Source organism: Camellia sinensis, chromosome 6, assembly GCF_055761805.1.
Source record: "Camellia sinensis isolate YWXY chromosome 6, ASM5576180v1, whole genome shotgun sequence".
Taxonomy (NCBI): domain Eukaryota; kingdom Viridiplantae; phylum Streptophyta; class Magnoliopsida; order Ericales; family Theaceae; genus Camellia; species Camellia sinensis.
In genome coordinates, this window is record NC_138966.1 from 139395544 (window position 1) to 139414348 (window position 18805).

The window sequence follows — 18805 nt, forward strand, 5'->3', positions numbered from 1 at the left end:
TCATAAACCAATGCTTTTGTGGCTAATTTGAAACTTTTGCGTAACAATCCTATACTATGTGTACCTGAGGAACTCTGTTTAATGTGTTACTGTGCACCATGTTCTTGCATATAAGACTTATTTGAGAACTGCTATACTAATTATGATACGTACCTCCCGATACGAATAGCTGCATGCAAATGCGACTACCCCCCAATTTATGTAGACAATACCGTATTGTACCTGATTTGAAACACTTTGATATGAACTATTGTGGTGAATGATTCCGATATGACCTTGAGAACTGATGAACTTAGGGCAGTTGAGAAACCATCACCCATGTACCTAAGCAGACGAAATATGCCTTACAGAACTGAATGTGCCCTATTTGAGAAAATTTTTATCTGATTCGATCTAATAGAACCTTTGTTTGATTTAATTTGGCAAGGCTTGTGTCGGGATTGATTTGATAAGACCCTCTATCTAATTTAATTTTGTAAAAAGGGATTGAGGATTGCTTGTAAATAAATAGCCAGAATATTCTTAGCAGAAAAACTGATAGACCCAAAACTTGAATCTGTTTAGAGTACTTGACCTATTCGAAAGACCTTTTGTGGGCTATGACAGATTGATCTAACCATGAACACCATTGAGAACCAACCCCCAACTATCGAGGACATATCGTTGAAAATGAGCCGAATTGTACAAATCCCGTGATTGGGTGTCTTAAGGAACGATGCTTGTGTATTGTCTCATCCTTGTTGGTTGACGCTATGGGGACCGATGATGGCAGATTGATTTGATTATAAGCAGTACTGAACATTTGTCTTTGACTGATCAGAATATGTTTTGTAAGGGAGAGTAGTTGCTTCAATGTTATCAGATTTTGGGAAATCAGGTTAAAGTAAATTGTATTATGTTTGTTTTGATGACATTCTTGGAGCGTCCCTTCGTGTTAGGGGACGTTAAGCTTATGTAGCACCTTTGTTGAGATATCTCTTTTGCCACCGACGGTCTTGTACGGGTGGGTTTGTCTAATCGATCTCGGGCTGGCCACCGACGGTCGTGAACGGGTGTGCTTTGGTCCCGAGGCGATTATTTGTTTGCTTTGTCCCAAATGTCATCTCTTGAGATCATGTAGATGTTATTAACATCCAAAGAAGCTTTGAAAACCCTGATTATCCGAAAGTGTGTGGATTCAGTACGCCTTGTGTAAATAACTGCTCAGTGCCATTATATTCTGCAATTGGGGCTCTAAGAATGTGTAAATTGTGTTTAACGCGTGTTTGACTGTTTTTAATACTACCTTTGACGCCGTGGGGATCAATATGTGAATTGCCTTATGCTTTCGACAACTATCAGATAATATGGAGAGACTTGATGGAACGGGGAATTGAATGAATTGAGAACACGTGTATTGTGTTAAAAGTTGACTGCTTCGATGTTCTTGTGCTTTACAATTGGTGCTATAGGGATATATGAGTTACGTATGTCTTGTGGTGGATTGTTTTGTTGTTATCCTTTGTTGGTTCGGGAATCTGTATCTGGATCCACTTTGTGTTCCTGAAAAAATTTTGATTGACCTTGAATGACTGTGATGAGTCACTAAACTAAGTACTGAATTGGGTTGTAAATTGCGGGATTATTGAAGAACGAATTGAACTTCTGTGATAAGGAAATGAACCGAACTTCTGGGTAAAGTTAGTTAGCATTAGAAATAAATATGTTGGTGACCTATTGTGAAGAAGAAATTGTTGAATTAGTGCCTAAATGTTTTCGGTGCCAACAAGGCAAAGTTGAATAACAGATATTGGCAGAACTACTGCAATCTCTACCTCTATTTCGGAATGGAAATAGAAATACGTGACTACAAATTTCGTTGTGAGGCTGCCTTAGACGCCCAAGTATAAGTCCCATTTGGGTTATTGTGTACAGAATTACTAAGTTTGCTTATTTCCTCCCTGTGAAATTTTCGTATGATGCTTGTAGACTAGCCACTGTTTACATCAATAAGGTTGCCTGTTGTATGGGGTCCCAGTATCTATTGTTTAGACAGAAAACCTAAAATGTGTTTGAATTCTGTCAAGCCTTCAAAAGGTGATAAGAACTAAACTGGGATTCAGCGCTACTTTACATCCACAAATCAATGTATAATCCGAAAGAGCTATTTAGACTCTGGGAGAAATGCTCCAAATGTGTATTTTAGATCTTTGGGGAATTAGAAAAATCTATCCACTATTGGCAGACTTTGCTTACAACAACGGCCCACACTCTAGTTTCAGTATGGCACCATACAAGCCTTGTATGGAAGAAAAGGTAAGTCCCTGACTGATTGAGAACAGAGTGTCGTTCGATTTTGAGACTAAGTAAATGGCTATCAAAAAGGATTGGAACCGTTGAATGAAAGGTGTTCCGAATTGTGTTCGACTAAAGGTAAAATAAGTTTGAGGAACCAAACTTCCTAAAGGGGGGAAGACTGTAATACCCCTGTTCTGTAGTATGATAATCGGTCCTTAATACGAGTATGATGATGTGTTTAATACGATTTTATGTGCCATTTTGTGAATATATGTGATTTCGAAGTTCTATCTTTTCACCATAGGAATGTATGTTTGAATAATCTGCTTTGGAAATTAAATTGGAGGCCTTATCGGCCACAAAACCCGAAATCGATTACGCCATTGTGATTGGCATAATTTTAGAACCTACGGTGAAATTTAATTGAAAATTGATTCGGGTCAGATTAAGTCGATTTAATTGATAAATTAGAGCCCAATTACTTTATTAATATTATTTGGCCTTAGTGGGTTTTGTTGTAAGTCTCTATACTCCCTACTCTCTCTTATTCACCTCATTTGACTGAACTTGGAACTCAAAAACATAGAGAGAGCCAGCTGTAGAGACGAGGGAGGAGAGAATTGTGTAATCGTTGGCCCAAACTTTGGAATTTGAAGATTCAGCTCAAGAATTGACTAGAGCTTAGAAGATCAAAGCTTTTAGGTGAGTAATTCTTGGATTATAGTTGGTAATTTTGTGTGTTCAAGCTAATTTGGTGATCAAGAGTGAGATTGAAATGAAATTGTGTTGGATTTGTTGAATTGAAGCTTAATATGTGCATGCATGTAAAGACTTACTTTGACGTAAATGAATGGGTCGAAGGCCATTTTGACGTAAATGTGTGGGTCGAAGGCCGTTTTGATACGAATGTATGGGCCGAAGGCTGTTTTGACGTGAATGAAAGGACCAAAGGTCGTTTTGACATAAATGAATGGACCGAAGGTCGTTTTGATAGAAATGAGTGGACCGAAGGTCGTTTGGACATGTATGAATGGACCTAAGGTCGTTTTTACATGAATGAGTGGGCCGAAGGCCGTTTTTACGTAAACGAATGGGCCGAAGGCCATTTTGACAAATGAATGGGCCTAAGGCCGTTTTGACATAAATGAATGGGCCGAATGCCGTTTTGACATGAATGAAAATCTGAATGGGCCAAAGGCCAGAATGTTTAGAACTACAATCACTTGATTTTTATTTCGTATAGTTATATATCTGTTAAATTGAAATATGAATTGGGCCCAAGGCCATTTGGAACATGTTTTACATTTTTATGTAACTTCTGTATTTGATTTGATATTTTTCACTGGGCTTTCGCTCACGCTCATTCATGTGTTTGTAGGTGAGCTAAGAGAGGTCCAGACCCCGCCTCAGTGAAGTTTGTATGGAACAACTAAGGTTTTGAGAGAGTCAGCCCTTGTGTCTCACGCACGAGACCCGTCTTCGCCCATTTGTTGTGTATTTACATTTTGTCAGGTTAGCGAAGTTTTGAATACGTCTGTATATAGTTTTCATGGGTTGACTTAGAATGGATGATCCTGTCTGCATAGAATCTTATGTCATTACACTTTCTGTTGTGAGTTATTAACATATGTACATATGGAATGTTATGGTGTGCATATAAGCACGGCTCTATGGACAAAGTTTTAAATTTGCTTCCATTTGGCCCCTTTTACTCTGATGAGTCTTGTCTCATTTGGCTTGAGGCCGTAGGTAATTTCATGATTACTAGCCGGTTATGGCCTTAACCCATAGGGGCGGGTTCGGGTCGTGACACCAGTAGTCATGGTGGTCCAGAAGATGAGCATTTTGATCCTCTTTTGGATGAAAATGAATTGACAGTATTAGCGGGAGAATCTCAAGAACCAGAAGAGCCAAACATGGGTGATTTTTGGGATTCTTTGACTGGTTTAATTGCTAAAAAGATGAGCCAGGAAAAAGACAGAAAAGGAAAAGGAAAAGAAGAATGATTTGATTCTTTGTCCTCCACTCCAGCATAACTTTCTAGCAGCATGTGACGACAAATTTACTTTTGGCTAAAGTAAAGCCTTTGTTTGCCACCATAACAGCTGGCTATCCAGCTGTCCCTTGCTGACACTTGAAGATAAGGGAAATCTCGAGGAGATAAGGACGATCGACTCCAAACTAACCAGGACACGCCACCTATCTTCCTCATCCTTATCTTGTTTTTTTTTTTTTTCTATATAAGGGATGCCTCACCCTTGTTGAAGGCACGAGTTGTGAGTGTAATAATATTCAGTTTATAAGTGTGTGTTGTACCTTCCCTCTCTCCTCCTCAAAAAGTGTGTACTCCTCCTTTTCCTTTTGAAGTATAATAAAAGTTTGAAGTACTGATTGTAAGTATTCTCTTTCATCTTTTCTAATGTATGAGTTCTGTTGATATCCTTGTTATTTTGCATGAAATTTTAGATTTTCATATTCAAAGAAAAAACTAATTGTCTAAATTTTCTTACTATTTTCCCTAATGACCCTTGGGGTGTCCGGCAATTAGAATACAGTAATAAACAAATTGAGAAAATCCAATCTCAGATACAGGAACAGATAGTTGCGTGGGCGGCTACCGGTAGGCCAATACCTCCTCTACAGAAAAATCATGAGACCATATATGGCATAATTAAGATAAACTAAAATAAAACTATGACTAGTAGTATTCCTGGGTTTGTGTTGTTTAAGGGTAGGACAGTGTGAGGTTAAGTGGGACGTCACCCAAGTCGCGTAGAGTCAGGCCATTAGCAGTGATTGTGGTTAGGTCATTTGATCTCGTTAGTCGTTGACAAACGTGCTTAGCTGAACCCTGTGTCAAGCACCTTATATGGTATCAGAGCCAAGTTTAAAATCGGTCATAGTTTGTTTTATTTAATTTTAATTATACATATATGGTCACAAACATCCATACATGAGTACTGAACCTTCAGAAGAAGTAGCCAATATAGTATCAAATACAGTAGCCAATACAGTAGTTTCTACATCAGAAGCCAGAGAGCTTGTAGCTTACCAGGATGTTAAAGAAGCCCTTGATAAGTGGACTATTCCTAAGGTCAAACCAGATACTATCTACAAGATAGGAACTTTTGACTTTTCCAGTAGAAAAATCATCAAAACCTTCGAACAGGCAGTATCTATCCAGAATGATGATAAGACCATGTATCTCCTCCATTTTTAGGATCTTTATCCTTTTCTACAGAAATACAAGTATGTCCACATAGGACTTGTCCAGATAACTTTCAAACCTTTGACTCTCTTAGCTCAAAATACCAGCATCCAGTGCACTCTTCGAGATGGTAGATGTCTCGATTGGAGAGCATCACTAATGGGAGCTATAGAAACTAGCCTCTCACATGGTCCAGTATATTTCAATATATACCCAAACCTGAGCATAGCACTCACAGATGCTAATTTGTCTAAAGTCTTAGAACTTAGAGTGTTATCTAATGGTTATGAGTACCTTCCAGGATCACCACCCTTTACAGTATTTTCAGAATATATCTAAAGGTTTTATCAACCCTTAACCCTTATATCCGGAAACAAAGTGATCTAGGACATGCTATCCTGATAGACACTAACCTTTTCAGTAGTCAGGTTACAGTGCCAAAAATTATACCTTGGCAAGAAATTAAGTTTCCAGAGAGATGGCAGATAAATCAACCTGTCCCAGCTAGGTCACTCATCCAACAAAAATTGGATGAAGTTATCCAAACACAAGGAGGAAACGTTTATCTTACCTTCAAGAGACCACAAAGATCTCTATCCAGAAGTATGTCATGTACCAGTTACAGAACTGCTCCATCTTATAGAGTAGATCTACCTGAGTCATCCAGACAATCGCTATCCGAACCATCTGAGTCGGTTTTGCAAGGAATGTTTTCAAGACCAACATCCAGACCTCCTAGTGATACTCAACCTGAACAACCAACTGATCCAATAGTTCAGGGAGTGCAATTTTCAGAAAATTAGATACCACATGGTATTTATGAATCCAGAAGGCCATATAGCCCTACAGCCAGTGATATGAAATTTGAAATTTAATGGATTTTACACCAAGAAGTAAAATCAGAAAAGCCTTGAATGAGGATTTACAGAAAGAAAAATACCGGACATTTAGAGAATGGTATTTTAGATACCATACCCCTCTCCAGTTAGAACAATACAGAAACCAGTACTATGTTCATTTAGCACAACATCAAAAAATACAGTCTTTCCCTTGGTGGTATGTTGAAAATATCACGCCTACAGAATCTCAAATTAATGTTTTTGAGAATATGCAAAAAACTTGGGTAACCATTGATGGTCAAAGTTTTACTTCGGTCCATCCACCAACTCAACCTCTAGAGTTACAACCATTAAGTAGTAATAATACTAAACCCTTAGCTATTGCTGCTTATATGGAAATTTCACATAAATCACAGAATAGGGATCCTATTCTTATCCAGGATATGGTACCTATATTCAAACAACATAATTATACAGACTTGTTTTGCCAAACAGCTGGTAAACAACTTACAAGAATTGAAGAAACTATTAATCACATTAAGAATAGTTGTCATTTACAACCAAAATCAGAAGTTAAAACTGAAATAATTCCAGTAACAATTAAGACTCCATTAGAAGTAACTAAATTTAAGTTATCTTCTACCAAGAAAGATACAGAATTTATGGATACTCTGGTTGATAAGATTAAAACTCTTAAAATTGGAGAATCCTCTTTTATTAATATGTTATCCAGACAACAAAACCCAACTGAAAAACAATTAACACCTCTTCAAATTATAGAAATTGAAAATAATTTTCAAGAAAATCCAACCTCCATAAATAAAGTACATTATGGAGAATCTTCTAGAAATTCTCATAGGACTGCCCCCACAAGTCATTTTTATCCCAGGAGCACTCCTATGGATATTCTTTATAAAGAAGATTTTTTACAGACACAAAAATCTTACCATGGAAAAACCATTTATGAATGGAATATAGATGGTCTTTCTGAATATCAGATATTTGAATTGTTGCATCAAATGATTATGTATTCAATAATTTGCAAACATAATGAAAATGATGATCGTGAAATCGCACAATTCTTGGTCAATGGTTTTACCGGCATCCTTAAAGGATGGTGGGATAACATTATTATAGAAACCCAACAAACAAAAATTCTAGCAGCCTTTAAAAGAATTATAGATCCTTTAACAGGTACTGTTCAATCTGAACAGGACACTGTTTATACTCTTATCAATACTATTCTACACCATTTTGTAGGAGCTTCTCCTGATGGGCTAGAAGATAGGAGTAGAGAACTTTTACAGAATTTAAGATGTCCTTCTTTATCCCATTTTAGATGGTATAAAGATGTGTTCATGATGAGAGTTGTCAGAAGATTTGATGCTAACAGTGAACATTGGAAAGCCAAATTCATTGACGGCCTTCCTACTCTCTTTGTTGAGAGAATCAGAAAAAAATTAAGGGATAAGCATAGCAAAATGTCTATTCCTTATTCAGAATACACTTATGGTCAACTCATAGGAATTGTTACAGAAGAAGGTCTTGCTCTTTGCAATGATCTGAAATTAGAGAATCAAATGAAAAAAAAAAAAAAGTCATAATGAATTAGGTGAATTTTGTGAACAATTTTCCTATGAAACTAAAATTCAGTATCCATCCAAACAAAAACATAAAAAACATAAATTTGGAAAATCATCAAAATATTATTCCAAAAAATTCAGAAAAAATAAGTATAATAAACAAACTGTTTAGCAACCCCAGCCTTCTAAATCTAAAGGCAAACAGAGGAAATCTTATCCCCAAAAGGATAAATCTTCAGTCAAATGTTATAAGTGTGGCCAAACAGGTCACTATGCTAATCGTTGCAAAGCTAAAATTCAACAAAAATTGAATGAATTAGCTTTAGACGATGAAATACAACAACAAATTCTTCAGATGCTTTCTGAAGATTCTGATTCAGACTCTACTTCAAATGATGGAGTTGCAGTTTTATATTCATCATCTTCTGATACTGACTCTGAATCCCCTCCAGAAATTTGTTCCTGTCAATCTCAAATTAATCAAATAACAGAAGAAGCTAAATATTGGAAATCAATAGTTGAGATGAATGGACTTGATATTAGTAGTCCTAGTATCAATGTTTTAACAGATGATGAGCAGCAAATGTTAAATATTGCTGATCAAATTATAGATCCAGAAATGAAATTAAAATTTCTTGAATTATGCTATCAACGGCATAAAAAAGAAGTTTTACCTCCCAAACACTACAGCATGAAGGAAGTATATAAAAGAGTCCAGAATACTTCTGAAGAAAAACCCATAATAATCCAAGATCTTAAGATGGAAGTAAATGCTTTAAAAGTGGAAATAAAGCATTTACAAACAGCAAATATTGCTATTAAAACAGACCTCAAAAAAATCAAAGAACAAGTTAGTTCTAAAAATATAGAAAAATTAGAAATAACTGAAGTAACTAAATCCAGTACTACTCAAGATGCATCTTTAGCATACTTGAATCTTATTAATAAGGTTACTTTCCATAAATGGTATATCAGAATCACTTTTATTATAAAACTAGATTTTATAATAAAAGACGCCATTGCCCTTGTTGACAGTGGTGCTGATGTGAATTGTATTCAGGAAGGATTAATTCCTACCAAATATTTCCAGAAAACAACTCAATCAGTTACCAGTGCAAGTGGTAATTCTTTCTACATTAGGTACAAACTTCCAGAAGTGCTCATTTGCAATCAAGGATTGTGTATACCAACATCCTTTGTCTTGATAAAAAAATATATCTCAAGCCATCATCTTAGGGACACCATTCCTGTGTTTATTGATGCCAATCACCAAAATTAACTCCATTGCAATTCATACAACTCTAAAAGATCAGCCGATTAGTTTTGAGTTTATTACAGAACCCTATACCAAAGAACTAGATCAAATTAAAGACCTAGTTGATTTCAAGGAAAAACAAATTAATTTCTTACAAAAAGAAATTAGTTTTCTAACTACAAAACAAATACTACAGCAATCTTCTTTCCAGCAAAAGATCAAATCACTTGAACAAGAATTTCAAAATGAAATTTGCAGTGATATTCCAAATGCTTTTTGGGATAGGAAGAAACACATAGTTTCTCTTCATTATGAACCAGGATATGATAAGCGTAAAATTCCAACCAGAGCTCGTCTAAGTCAGATGAAAAAGGAGTATTTGGAACTCTGTAAAACAGAGATTAGTACTCTCCTCCAGAAAAAGCTTATTAGATCCAATAAATCTCCTTGGAGTTGTACAGCATTTTATGTGAATAAAAATGCAGAAATTGAAAGAGGTGTGCTAAAATTGGTAATCAGTTACAAACCTCTAAATGATGCCTTACAATGGATTAGGTATCCGGTTCCAAATAAAAAAGATCTTTTAGATTGTCTCCAGGATGCTATCATATTTTCAAAATTTGATATGAAATCAGGATATTGGCAGGTACAAGTTGCCGAAAAAGACAGGTATAAAACTACTTTTACAGTACCCTTTGGGCATTTTGAATGGAATGTTATGCCATTTGGATTAAAAAATGCTCCATCAGAATTCCAGCACATTATGAATGATATTTTTAATCCTTATACAGAATTTGCAATTTGTTATATTGATGATGTCCTTATTTTTTCATCATCGATTGACCAGCATATGAAACATCTTAATATATTTAAACATGTCATTATCAGAAATGGATTGGTAGTTTCTGCATCAAAAATTAAACTTTTCCAAACTACAGTCAGATTTTTGTGCCATAATATTCATAATGGTACCATTATTCCAATAAACAGAAGCATGGAGTTTGCATCTAAATTTCCAGATTAAATTAAAGATAAAACTCAATTACAGAGATTTTTGGGTAGTTTAAATTATATTCATGATTACTATCCTAATTTAGCTACAGATGCAGCTATTTTATATTCCAGACTCAGAAAAAATCCTCCACCTTGTGGTCCAGAACATACAGAAGTGGTTCAAAAGATCAAAGCTAGAGTTAAAACTCTACCATGTCTCTCTTTACCAAATCTAGAATGGAGAAAAATTGTTCAAACTGATGCCTCTACCCTTGGTTACGATGGCATATTAAAACAATTTAATCCTAACAGTTAAAAAAAAGAATTTTTACGGTTTACTTTTGGTATTTGGCATCAAGCTGCTAAAAATTATCCAACTATTAAACAAGAATGTTTAGCCATTATTAAATGTGTCTTAAAATTCCAGGATGATTTATTAAATCAACATTTTTTAATAAGAGTTGATTGTTCTGCAGCAAGACAAATTTTTAAAAAAGATGTCCAAAATTTAACTGAAAAACAAACTTTTGCAACATGGCAAGGCCAACTTTCAGTATTTGATTTTGATATTGAATATATCAAAGGTGAGAATAATTCTCTTCCTGACTTTCTAACTCGTGAATATTTGCAGGGTCCAAACAATGTCCAATATGACGAATAACTTAGACTTATTATATGGCAGAGTAGAACCTTACTTGCATATAATAGAGTTGAACTAAGTTTACGATGTTTCTGATTGAAACATGACGAATAAGTTAGACTTATTGTATGGCAAAGTAGAACCTTACTTGTATATAATAGAGTTGAACTAAGTTTGCGATTTCTGATTTAAACATGACGAATAACTTCGACTTATTATATGGAAAAGTAGAACCTTACTTGCATATAACAGAGTTGAACTAAGTTTGCGATGTTTCTGATTGAAACATGACGAATAACTTAGACTTATTATATGACAGAGTAGAACCTTACTTGCATATAATAGCGTTGAACTAAGTTTGCGATGTTTTTGATTGAAAGATGGCGAATAACTTAGATTCATTATATGGCAGAGTTGAATTACACTTGCATATAATGGAGTTGAACTAAGTTGGATTAACCTAGAGTTGCCATGACAGTAGAATCAAACTTAGATTGGAACTAAGCACATTTCAGTAAAGTGAACAGAAACACCAAGGTCGAGGACCTCAGCTAATACTTTCCAAACTTCGACAACAAGATCATATATACATGCTTAATGTGAACATAAGTAGAACTTAAGCCCACATTAGGGGGCAGAGAGCTGGAGAATAATACGTGAGAATTGGAATTTTAAGATTGGTTTAAACACTTGTTGAAATTTTGAGAAAATTTACAAGTTGAAGTTAAGCCGAGGCCATATTGAGAGCAGATGGGTTTAACACTTGTTGAAATTCTGAGAGAATTTACAAGTTGAAGTTAAACCAAGGTCATATTGAGAGCAGATTGGTTTAACACTTGTTGAAATTCTGAGAGAATTTACAAGTTAAAGTTAAACCGAGGTCATACTGAGAGCAAATTGGTTTAACACTTGTTGAAATTCTGAGAGAATTTACAAGTTGAAGTTACACCGAGGTCATGTTGAGAGAAGATTGGTTTAACACTTGTTGAAATTTTTAAGAAAATTTACAAGTTAAAGTTAAGCCAAGGCCGAGATGAAAAATATTGGAAGTTATGTCCGATGTATTTTACCCCGAAGAGATTGCACAGTTAAGGTGTACCATGAAGGCATTCAAATTGTTCTAAGTATAGAATCATACAAACCAGTAAAGGAAAGACAAACACTTAGTCAAAAGAAAAAAAGCTATACTTGCATTAAAAGGAGAAAAAGGGCACTTCGGCCTGACAAAAAGATTACTTGTTCGGGTTACAAAGGTGGAACGTCGGCCAAATTAAAGCTTACATCGTTTCAAAAGTAAGAAAAAGTACAAGGTACAAAGAAAAACATCAAAAATAGACTACTCGGCATTAGCGGCTGACTGTGTCTCGACCCCAGAAGAAAGTTGGGAAGACTTCTCGGCAGCCTTCTCAGCCTCAAACTCAGCATCGATCTCCTGAAGAGTTTGATCGAGGCTCTTCTCGGAGATTGGCACCTCGGAGTATGTCTTCTGGGAGGAGGCATCCTTTGAGACCTCATCATTCTCATCCTGAGTCAAGTCCAAGACTTGCTCGTTCAGAGTTGGGGACTTGGTAACGGCAGCCTCTTCGTTCTTCTCGGCCTCAGCTTCGTCCTCGGATTGGCTTGGAGTTGGGGGCAGTGGCGGGATGAGGTTACTAGCGTTCTTGAGGGGAGAATCTTTAGGGACAACCAACCCTTTTAAAGCAACCATCCAACCAAGGGTGAAACCCTTGTTGCATGCCTGCTTCACTTGCTTCTTGTACTCCTCTTTGACGTCGGCTGCCCCCTCATTGTACGCTCTCTCATCCGCCGCTTTGATCTCGGCGTCCTTTGTGGCCAGGGCAGCAATGAGTTCGGCATGGGTGTCAGCGGTGTGAGGACCCACATTTATGTCTTAGCCATGTACATGAGCATCTGTATAATTATGACTTGTTAAGATTTGCATTTGTATGATGGTAACTCGTTTTGCTCAAGTAAGTAAGATCCATGCCTTGTTTTGATGCCTAAGTGATTTGTCTAAGTGTTGTGTGCTTGCTTTGTACTTCCCTTGGTCTCCCAAGCCTAAGTTATATTAGCCGATGTTATGCCTAGATCATTCCAAGCCGAGGTCATCTCCAGCCTAGAAGTATCTTGGAACCCCTTCGCTTGACCTCCACCCTTGCTTTGACATCTTGGCCGAGATGTTACCTTTGAGTGATCTTGTCCTGGAGTGGTATGACCTAGACCGAGGTGTGGCACATCTAGGCCAAGGTGTGGCACAGCTTAGTCAAGTGTTGTCCTTCCTAGCCGAGGTCATTGTCACCTTAGTTGCCGAAGTCTTGTTGTTAGCCGATGTCACCACTTGCCGGAGTACCATCCCGAGTAGCTTGTTAGATACGCCTTGTCAGAGCCTTGTCTTGTCAATCAATCACCTTTTGAGCTGGACCAACCCGGCAACGCCACGTGGCCGAGCTGAGAGTTAAGTCAGCCGGCAGAGAGAGAGAAACCCCTCATTTGTTGTATATTGTTTTGAAGAGTAGAGAGAGAAGCTCTAGAAGAGGGAGAAGAGTTCTTGAGAGAGAGTAGATTTCCAAGCTTGACCTAGAGATCGAACCGTTAGATCCGCGTTCTAAGGTTAGATTCTCGATCTGCTCATGATGTTCTTTATGTTTATGATATTGCATTGCATGATTGAATATGATTTGTAAGCCATGCATTGCTTTGAAGTTCGGTTTTAGAAAGAGAAAATGGTTTTCATGTGTTCTTCAAGAAAAGTCATGTTTTGATCCGAAGGCTTATGCCTAGATCCATGGTTTTGTGTTTGTTTTCACATGATTCTCAAGCATGGGTACCCAGGTCCATGTTTTCGAACTCATAGCATGAAATCCCAGATTTTGTAAATCAAGAAGTTATGATTTTAGCATCCATGTTCTTCATGATCTTCATGTTCATGTTCTTCCTGTTCTTCACGGGTGGAAGCCCAGGTCTCTAGACCTCACTTCTCGAAGTGTAGATCCCGAGATCACTCTCACCTAGACCTCACACTTAGGCCAAGCATCGTATCTCACCTTGGCCTACCTTGCATGATCACTTACACCTCTAGTTTGTATTGTGCGCACCTCGGCGTGCAGTCGCATGCCGAAGCCTAGGTAGCCACACCTCGGCCAGGAAGTGTGGGACCTCGGCAAAGACCTGGTTAGTACCCAGCATGTCTTCCTGACATGTAAAACAGTGTTTTGGCTTCTAGTATGTTCTTCCGAGATCATTTGCGTGCATGTTGGACTTGTTTGAGAAGTATGTTCAGTATGCTTTGCCATGTGTTTGTAGGACTTGGACCTTTGCCTTGATCCCGACGTCCCAAGAACTATGTGAGTGGTATTTCTAATAAAGATATGTTCTTAAAGTTTTGATAAAGCTTTGCCTTGTCTCGATAAAAGTGTTTGTTAAGCATGAATGATATCCCTATTTTAAGTATCAAGTATAAGCTCTGTTTTGAATGACATTCTTGGAACCGTCCTTTCTTGTTAGGGGACGTTAAGCTTATGTAGCACCGTCCTTTCGTGTTAGGGGACGTTAAGCTTATGTAGCACCGTCCTTTCGTGTTAGGGGACGTTAAGCTTATGTAGCACCGTCCTTTCGTGTTAGGGGACGTTAAGCTTATGTAGCACCGTCCTTTCGTGTTAGGGGACGTTAAGCTTATGTAGCACCGTCCTTTCGTGTTAGGGGACGTTAAGCTTATGTAGCACCGTCCTTTCGTGTTAGGGGACGTTAAGCTTATGTAGCACCGTCCTTTCGTGTTAGGGGACGTTAAGCTTATGTAGCACCGTCCTTTCGTGCTAGGGGACGATAAGCCTAAGTAGCACCCCATGTTTTAAGATTTGACGCATGTTAAGTATGTAAGTTTTGCAAGATTAAGTTTGATGAACAAGATTTATCCCATGTTTTGTACAAGCTACGATAGGTATGGTTTTGGCAAAGATATATTATGTATTGTTTTGAAAGACCTCGGGAATCATTCATGTAACCCCTTTATTACTTGTACCATTCACTGAGTATCCAAGCTCACCCTCCCTATGTATATATGTAGGTAATAAGCAAGAGGTCGGCTACGCCGAGATGTGTGTTTGCATGCTTGTTTGGTCGGCTGTAAGGATGTCGGCAACCCTGAAGATCATGTTCCATGTTTTGTATTTCATGTGTTATATTTACGTCGGCTTGAGAAGCCCTTTGCCAAGATGTAACATGTACTTTTGTAATCAAGTTATAAGTTATGTAAAGATGTATGCCATTCCATATGACTATGCACTGCTCTTATGGACCACTTGTATTTAGATTATTGCTTCCGCACTTGTGAGCCCCGTATATTGTACTCTGATTGTGTGTGAATTTTGTATGTTGGCCTTCGGTAATCACGGATTACTGGCCATCACGGCACCAAACTACTAGGGGCGGTTTGGGGGCGTGACAGAATGGTATCAGAGCACAAGATCCTTATAGTACGTTATTCACACACTTTGAGTCCTAAAGAGCATAGGATGTCCCTTAGAAGAATGTTAAGATTGCATCATGTTGCTTGCTACTTGACAAGGTGTGCATCATCTCAGCATGAATATTTTGTTACATTGGCATGATCATGTTCACTTGCATACATGTTCATTCTGTTCTAAGTGTCACATCCTGCATACCCCCAGCATCATGAGAAGAGGTAGACCCCCAGTTGGCCGAGATCAATCCGAGGACAGAATGGGCCGATTAGAAAGATTGGTTGAAAGCTTGACCGATGAGTTAAGGCAAGCAAGGCAGCAGAACACCGGTACTACCTCCACCCAGGCCGAGCAGACAGATGGCCGACATGCAGTTCCACCACCGCCAATACCCCAAGTGCCTCCGCAGCCAGCTTTATATGGAGATGACACATTGACCCTGATCAAAGAATTCAAAAAGATGAAACCGCCGAAGTTCCATGGAGGTATAGAGCCGATGAAGGCAGAAGCATGGATTCTTGAGATGGAGAAAATGTTCGAGGTTTTCCCCAGCACCGATGCTCAGAAGGTGTCACTAGCAGCATTCACGCTGGAAGACGACGCCCGTAGATGGTGGATGATGATTCGAGAAGGCAACCCAGACTTGACGTGGGCAGGATTTTTGAAGCTATTCTATGACAAGCACTTTCCGCTCAGTGTCCGAAATAACAAGGCTACAGAATTCGTGATGTTGACACAGGGTAGCAAAACAGTGGCAGAGTATGATCGTGCGTTCACTGAGTTGGCAAGGTATGCACCTCGCATGGTCGACAACGAATACATGAAAGCTAGGAAGTTTGAGAGTGGACTTCGAGGGCCGATACAAGATCAGGTGAATTTGCTCAACATGCCGACGTATGCCGGAGTGTTAGATAAAGCCATCCTCGCAGAAGCCAACCTGAACAGAAGTCAAGGTTCGGGGAAGAATCAGAAGAAGAGGCAAACCTATGACAATCGCAAGGAAGGGGCAGACCCGAATGATGTCGAGGAGAAGACAATGGAGGATAGTCCCAACAACGCGAATCAGGAAAGTGGTACCTGGCCGACATGTGCAAGTTGCCAGAAGCGGCATTTAGGAGTTTGTCATCGGACAACTGGAGCATGTTTCGGATGCGGTGAGATGGGTCATCGTGTCAAGGATTGTCCCAAAGTAAAAGCTAAGGATGGTAGGAAGAGCTGAGAACTCGACATTCGGAAATTGTTTTGGAAACAAGGTAAGCTAAGTTTGGAGGACCAAACTTCTTTAAGGGGGGAAGAATGTGAGGACCCACATTTATGTCTTAGCCATGTACATGAGCATCTGTATAATTATGACTTGTTAAGATTTGCATTTGTATGATGGTAACTCGTTTTGCTCAAGTAAGTAAGATCCATGCCTTGTTTTGATGCCTAAGTGATTTGTCTAAGTGTTGTGTGCTTGCTTTGTACTTCCCTTGGTCTCCCAAGCCTAAGTTATATTAGCCGATGTTATGCCTAGATCATTCCAAGCCGAGGTCATCTCCAGCCTAGAAGTATCTTGGAACCCCTTCGCTTGACCTCCACCCTTGCTTTGACATCTTGGCCGAGATGTTACCTTTGAGTGATCTTGTCCTGGAGTGGTATGACCTAGACCGAGGTGTGGCACATCTAGGCCAAGGTGTGGCACAGCTTAGTCAAGTGTTGTCCTTCCTAGCCGAGGTCATTGTCACCTTAGTTGCCGAAGTCTTGTTGTTAGCCGATGTCACCACTTGCCGGAGTACCATCCCGAGTAGCTTGTTAGATACGCCTTGTCAGAGCCTTGTCTTGTCAATCAATCACCTTTTGAGCTGGACCAACCCGGCAACGCCACGTGGCCGAGCTGAGAGTTAAGTCAGCCGGCAGAGAGAGAGAAACCCCTCATTTGTTGTATATTGTTTTGAAGAGTAGAGAGAGAAGCTCTAGAAGAGGGAGAAGAGTTCTTGAGAGAGAGTAGATTTCCAAGCTTGACCTAGAGATCGAACCGTTAGATCCGCGTTCTAAGGTTAGATTCTCGATCTGCTCATGATGTTCTTTATGTTTATGATATTGCATTGCATGATTGAATATGATTTGTAAGCCATGCATTGCTTTGAAGTTCGGTTTTAGAAAGAGAAAATGGTTTTCATGTGTTCTTCAAGAAAAGTCATGTTTTGATCCGAAGGCTTATGCCTAGATCCATGGTTTTGTGTTTGTTTTCACATGATTCTCAAGCATGGGTACCCAGGTCCATGTTTTCGAACTCATAGCATGAAATCCCAGATTTTGTAAATCAAGAAGTTATGATTTTAGCATCCATGTTCTTCATGATCTTCATGTTCATGTTCTTCCTGTTCTTCACGGGTGGAAGCCCAGGTCTCTAGACCTCACTTCTCGAAGTGTAGATCCCGAGATCACTCTCACCTAGACCTCACACTTAGGCCAAGCATCGTATCTCACCTTGGCCTACCTTGCATGATCACTTACACCTCTAGTTTGTATTGTGCGCACCTCGGCGTGCAGTCGCATGCCGAAGCCTAGGTAGCCACACCTCGGCCAGGAAGTGTGGGACCTCGGCAAAGACCTGGTTAGTACCCAGCATGTCTTCCTGACATGTAAAACAGTGTTTTGGCTTCTAGTATGTTCTTCCGAGATCATTTGCGTGCATGTTGGACTTGTTTGAGAAGTATGTTCAGTATGCTTTGCCATGTGTTTGTAGGACTTGGACCTTTGCCTTGATCCCGACGTCCCAAGAACTATGTGAGTGGTATTTCTAATAAAGATATGTTCTTAAAGTTTTGATAAAGCTTTGCCTTGTCTCGATAAAAGTGTTTGTTAAGCATGAATGATATCCCTATTTTAAGTATCAAGTATAAGCTCTGTTTTGAATGACATTCTTGGAACCGTCCTTTCTTGTTAGGGGACGTTAAGCTTATGTAGCACCGTCCTTTCGTGTTAGGGGACGTTAAGCTTATGTAGCACCGTCCTTTCGTGTTAGGGGACGTTAAGCTTATGTAGCACCGTCCTTTCGTGTTAGGGGACGTTAAGCTTATGTAGCACCGTCCTTTCGTGTTAGGGGACGTTAAGCTTATGTAGCACCGTCCTTTCGTGTTAGGGGACGTTAAGCTTATGTAGCACCGTCCTTTCGTGTTAGGGGACGTTAAGCTTATGTAGCACCGTCCTTTCGTGTTAGGGGACGTTAAGCTTATGTAGCACCGTCCTTTCGTGCTAGGGGACGATAAGCCTAAGTAGCACCCCATGTTTTAAGATTTGACGCATGTTAAGTATGTAAGTTTTGCAAGATTAAGTTTGATGAACAAGATTTATCCCATGTTTTGTACAAGCTACGATAGGTATGGTTTTGGCAAAGATATATTATGTATTGTTTTGAAAGACCTCGGGAATCATTCATGTAACCCCTTTATTACTTGTACCATTCACTGAGTATCCAAGCTCACCCTCCCTATGTATATATGTAGGTAATAAGCAAGAGGTCGGCTACGCCGAGATGTGTGTTTGCATGCTTGTTTGGTCGGCT

The 18805-nt window shown here is 38.9% G+C and overlaps 1 protein-coding gene across 1 annotated transcript; it reads left to right on the plus strand.

Annotated features, from left to right (window-relative positions):
• The first annotated feature begins 15751 nt into the window (after positions 1-15751).
• Positions 15752-16474, plus strand: LOC145793627 (uncharacterized). The gene is made up of 2 exons (XM_082876490.1): positions 15752-16044; positions 16087-16474. Exons 1-2 carry the CDS (start codon positions 15752-15754, stop codon positions 16472-16474), a joined length of 681 nt encoding a protein of 226 aa, XP_082732616.1.
• The last annotated feature ends 2331 nt before the right edge of the window (positions 16475-18805 follow it).

What these genes read in the sequence shown, in the direction of transcription:
- LOC145793627 (XM_082876490.1), top strand. Translation starts at nt 15,752, where the DNA reads ATGAAGGCAGAAGCATGGATTCTTGAGATGGAGAAAATGTTCGAGGTT. An exon ending in GCGTTCACTGAGTTGGCAAG is followed by an intron (nt 16,045 to 16,086) that starts GTATGCACCTCG and finishes CATGAAAGCTAG; the next exon opens with GAAGTTTGAGAGTGGACTTC.